The sequence below is a fragment of the Battus philenor genome, unplaced genomic scaffold (assembly GCF_028537555.1).
Source record: "Battus philenor isolate CCGP_79_NKW_IND1 unplaced genomic scaffold, ilBatPhil1.0.hap1 SCAF_2, whole genome shotgun sequence".
NCBI classification, from domain to species: Eukaryota; Metazoa; Arthropoda; class Insecta; order Lepidoptera; family Papilionidae; genus Battus; species Battus philenor.
This window is the reverse complement of record NW_027181682.1, coordinates 8,611,254-8,616,740: the sequence shown is the minus strand read 5'-3', so window position 1 is coordinate 8,616,740 and position 5,487 is coordinate 8,611,254. Positions and strand designations below refer to the sequence as shown.

At 36.9% G+C, this 5,487-nt stretch overlaps 1 protein-coding gene across 1 annotated transcript; it reads right to left on the bottom strand.

Moving 5' to 3' along the window:
* Positions 1-2,254: 2,254 nt before the first annotated feature.
* Positions 2,255-4,206, bottom strand: LOC137922312 (protein snail homolog Sna-like). The gene is made up of 2 exons (XM_068765292.1): positions 3,874-4,206; positions 2,255-3,674 (listed from the first exon to the last, which is right to left on the bottom strand). The coding sequence occupies exons 1-2, from the start codon at positions 4,034-4,036 to the stop codon at positions 2,710-2,712; spliced, it is 1,128 nt and encodes a 375-aa protein (XP_068621393.1). The 5' UTR covers positions 4,037-4,206; the 3' UTR covers positions 2,255-2,709.
* Positions 4,207-5,487: the final 1,281 nt, after the last annotated feature.

The window sequence follows — 5,487 nt, the reverse complement described above, 5'->3', positions numbered from 1 at the left end:
CTTAATGTGCAAAATAAAATTACTCCATCGCCGCTATTTTGTTTCTAATACAATGTTCAGCTATTGTACTAGGAAATTTAAGACAGACAATAATTAAATACAACAATAACTGTTCTCTCTAACGAGGTCAAATTAATGTCGAAACGCACCGTCATTATCTCGAAGGCGATCAATTATATGTAATAGAAAAGTTCAAAGTTTCATTAGACTATTAAGTGTGAATTCTAATTGGTATCGTATATCGACGGTCAATCTCGGATTAGATTATCACGATGCAAATAGGAACAGAATTAATTAATGAGAATGACTTGGATTGGCCGCACGCGCGCGCTGCCTGTCGGTGACCAATCGCCTCCGTGCGCGCTCGTTGCATACACTTCGCAGGACAGTTCTAATTGGCATTTGTGTAGGTTGATGTGGATATTCCCTGTCTGTTAGTGCATTAGCCTAGTCAATACAACACAGCACGCATCTTCCGTGTCTGGTGTTCTTAACGTCATCGACTCATATGTAACAATTAAACTAATTCAACTGACTTTAGGAACTATTCTCGGAACATTTCTTATATTATGTCAAAATCAAAAGAAATTACAAAGGCGCCGACAACACTTAAATCTAAAGGGGAAAACTATATCCAACCGTCAACGTGCTAAGACTGAAATAATTATGATGATGGAGTTAAAACACTCGTATATCATTCAATTATTACCAAAAATATTCTACTTAATTTCGGCACAAAAAATCTCATAATATTATTCAATAGCAACGGTGGAAGGGAAACCATAATTTTTCATTATTAAATTTATTGTAAATAGTCAATGAATACTACATTTGTGACATATTTAAAGTTTAAATAATTGTCAATTCATAGTTAAAAATGTATGATTTATAAGAAATTGACATAGTAATGATTTTATCTTCAAGTACAAAGAATTCTATTCGACAAACTGCATCCTCATCAAAAACAATGTCACTGACAAGAAAAGTTATCCAATGAGATAACTATCTAAAGTTAACTATTAACCTATGACCCTGTCAGGCAAGTGCACGTTTCTCACAAGTTGCGATATCGCTGCAACTATTGTAGAGCAGCTTTAATCGAAATGTTTGAAATTAAGATGCTATCGTTCTACGGCGCTTAGGTAATAGAAATATCTGATTAGATAATTTGGTTTACTGTCGTTTTTTAAATTATTCTTTGAACGGTCTGCATTCTTGTAAAGGTTAAAGTCAAATTTTACCTCAAAGATTTAATGTTTTACTTCTGTTGGGGTTTTTATTGGATCATAGTAATACAATAAATAAAGACCTATAATTTTATTCCTCAACATTTATTTATTCATGAAAATTTCTTTTAAAAAATTTCCTGAAGAGACGTTTTTGTATTAAAAAGAGTGTGATGATTTAGGGACTAATTCATTAGTACGTTAAAAAATCATTAAACGATAAAAAAAATTGTCTATTGTATAATCTGTCTAATTCGTCTTGTTTTTACTTTATATTGTTATTAAAGGGCCTTGTTTTCCTTAGTAAGTCCTTTTAGTTTGTTTTGTTTTGGAAACTATTTCATATCTGCTCATTATTTCGGAAAACAGGCGATGCGATTCCAAAATTATTATAAAATTTTGTTACTTCTTATCGAATAGGACGGGTTCAATCACAAAAAAGTGTTTTATGAATCATCATTACACAAAAATAATGTAAAAAGCGATGAAAACAGCATATTAAAAAAATCCCAATGACATGGCATTCATATTCTGTTAGCGTATGTAGTGAATAGTGTGTATCCTTACAAAATAAACATCAAAGTGCTTATAACAATGACTTTATTATGTTAAGAAAGCTTCTGCGGGTGGGTTTCTTTAGTTTGGTCGTTTGACCTGGCGCTCACATCCTAGCACTCGTCCTACATTTGACATACAAATTCTCTTTATTAATGAGTGTCTTTACATACTATTTGTGGTATTAATAACGAGTTTAATAATCTTATTTTATAACCAACTTTTTGTTTACTACAAACACTGAAAATAACGATTTTGAGGAAATAATAATAAGCAGATTTTATTGTATTTTTTTACCGTAACGCCTAATAATTTTGTTTCGGCTAGTTTCATTATATACTGATTTCGGCTTTACCAAATTCAGGTCACGTCATTATTTAACTCTGGGTGTTGAGAATAGTTATGGTTGGAAAGTAAATAAATATTCAATATAATGGTAATATTTTATTTTCTGTGTATGGAGGTAACAGAAAGGAACACTAAACGACAACAGTTTTCAATATTACAGCCTCATAAATAGGTACTAACATGTATTTTAAAATATAATAGCGTCTACTGACTCACCGACATACAATTTAGAATAATATATTAAATCATTTATAAGTAAGGCACTTTGTACATGGCTTAGGATACAAAAATAGAAATTTAAGTGTATGACACTTGGCAAATGCCACATGACTAGCGACTCCGCCACGAAGTGGTGGATGTATTTACAACACTTAAGCTAATTTACATACAAACTATAGCTTAATTATCATTCGAATAACACGCGGTGCAATGACTTACAAACAAAATACACACATTTTGCTTCTTTAAAATGTACACAAATAAATTAAACTTATTCATAAAGGCATTACTGTAGAATACAAGGATGATTGGATCAATTTAAGATAGTTACGAGATCGAAAATATATGGAGGTCAGTCTTTTTAATACGCATGTATTGTGGCTGGTGGAGGTAAAGTTTGGTGCGCGTGCGATACTGGCACAGCTTCCGGTCGAAATTCATAAGGCGTCGCTCCGGGTGCACCGCAGCCACCTTCCAGATGTTTACTCAGGAGTGACATACGAGAGAAGGTTTTGCCACATCCTGTACATGAGTATTTTTTGACGTCCGAGTGCGTTTGCAAATGCGCTCGTAAGTTCGATCGGTCAGCGAAAGCGCGGCGACAATGATGGCAAGAGAAGGGCTTCTCTCCTGTGTGTGTGCGAATATGTCCTTGCAGAAGCCACGGCCGGGAGAAAGCTTTTCCACACAAGTGGCACTTGCACGGAAGGGTGTGGGTGCGGATATGCATCTTCAGCGCTCCCAGAGACGTGTACACCTTGGCACAGTACTTGCAGCTAAAAGATTTCCTGGCGAGACTCCCTTCAGCGGCAGCGCAGTGGTATTGCTGGTGTTTCGATAGACCGGAATACGTAGAATAGGATTTGGCGCAGTCAGGACATTGGTAGCGAGGACGGCGTGGTGCGGAAACTGAAACTCCAGAATCCGAAGATACAGAACCAGGAGAACGAAGGTCTTCAGGGCAAGGTGGTGGTGAACACGATGAAGGTGGGGAAGCCGGTGAATAACGGGCATATAATTGAGGATGTGCTGGTGGGGAAATTGTGGGGGCTGCTTGGTAGATATCTTCAATCGGGTATGTATACAACGTTGGCAAATATGCGTATTGTGGCGTAGGTCTCGCAAGCTCGGCGAGCGCTGGTACGGGTTCGAGCCGTGACCGACAAGCATTCAGGTACTCCAGTTGGTGCTGTGGCCATTCACGAGGTTCAACTTTCACAGAAGCCGTTGACAGCGGCGATGATGCTTTACTAGGATAGTTACCGGTTTTTGAAAGATCCTCAGGTTTCGTGCTTAAATTTTCTGGTTCATCGTTTTCTGGGTCACCTATAAAGAAATAATATGGTTAGACAAATTTATATTACGACTCGTAACTATTTTGTAACATTTATTTCAAGTCTTTATTTAATATAATGGCTTTCTCTCCGAAGTAAAAGTGAAAATTATAAATAATGACAATTTACATGGGTTGTAAACTTACAAGTAGCAAACTATATATACTTGTGGTATTTTAAATGAAACTTACAGAGATAATCATAATAAAGCCGTGTGGCCAGGTGGGCGGGGTGCGGTGGTGAAGTGGGCGGCGTCGCCGGCCGCTCCTCCCGCACCGGCCGCTTCTTCAGCGGGCAGTGCGCGTATTTCTTCGTCATCGAAGTACTAGACATTTGAGTATCTTCCACTAGCATCTTACACTTATATTCACAAACACCAAGTATAAAATGAGTCCTCGAGTCCGTAATGTGTAGCACAAGTTCACAAGTAATGATAAAAATCCAAATGTTAGAACGATGCGCCGGAGTTGACGTTTCGGCTTGGTAGCTGGGACGCGACTGTCGTACGCATGCGTTTGTCGGCGTCCGGATATCGGAGTGGCGCGGTGAGGGAAGGCTGGGGTTTATATGCGCTCCCCGGCGGCGGCTGCCAGGTGGCGCGGGTAGCCGGCGCACGTGCGCCGTGCCCAATCGCCGGGGCGCAGGCCTAGAGATGGGCGCGGCGCGGCGCGGGGCGGCGGCACCTGCGTCTCCGCACCCGGCCGCCTCGCTGCAATATGCCCACTGCCACTAGCGCACCACTTTTGTTCACCGTCGTCGATACTTCAGCTTCTAGATCTCCTGACCATGGATATCATTTTTTGCGCAACAGCCGGGGTTAAACACCTATGAACCAAGAACATAGTTTTTATAAAAACGGTTTCGTCAGTCATGCGATAGATTTACCGCATTTGCATTATTTTGCATATGATTGTTTTATTTTCATTAAGAATTATCTTTAGAATTAATTAAACCTTAATTTAGTCAAGTCTAATTTTACTGAAAATTTTATTATTTCTTTCGTTTCACAACCTTCAAAATATGAATATAATTATTGACACATTAAACTACATTTACGTAGTAAAAATCTAAAAGCAACTCGTTGCAGTACATTGTTAGGGACATCGTTCCAAATAGGTGCGAGTATGACACATTAACAATTAATAGGTACAAGAATAACAAGTTCATATCAAAACGAACTCAGATGTGTGTATGGCCTTGTTCTCATTCTTGCATAGGTTTCGATTTCCTTTTATGCTTTTGATGATAAAATCCGTACCTATTTGAAATGTAAACACGGTGCGTAATGTTGCACATACGTGTTTATCAAATGGGATTTTTATTACAAACTGTGTCCTCGTATTTCAGTTTCACTAAGAAACCATTCACGGTTGACCTTTTATATATTATATATATATAAGTCGTAATAAACTTAAATTCAAATTCAAAAAGTAAATTTTCATTATTTGTCTAACAAATAATCATTGATTTCATTTTTGAAAAATTAAATTATACTCATATATGGCTGCTATAAAAATCTATCGTGGTTATTTCATAAGTTAGTTGTTTTTATCAACATCATGATTTAGTCGTGTAATCTTTGCTTAAATAAAACATATTTCTCTTGATATCTTTGAATTGGAAAAAATCAGCTAGTTTTAAAAAGATGGCTAGAAGTATTTTTTATTTTTTTAAATAGTTTCAAGGACCAATAAAGTCTTAATAATACTTTGTTCATATTTTTTTAAATAAATCGTTTTAAAACTTTTATTATTAATTTAATTATGTTATATCTGGTTAACTGTAGCTTAAACTTGATTAAAGAA

Bases quoted from the DNA above. Each gene is read 5' to 3' on its own strand.
- LOC137922312 (XM_068765292.1), bottom strand. From the start codon at position 4,036: ATGCTAGTGGAAGATACTCAAATGTCTAGTACTTCGATGACGAAGAAA. The intron at 3,675-3,873 runs GTAAGTTTCATT...ATTTCTTTATAG, and splicing joins GCTTTATTATGATTATCTCT to GTGACCCAGAAAACGATGAA.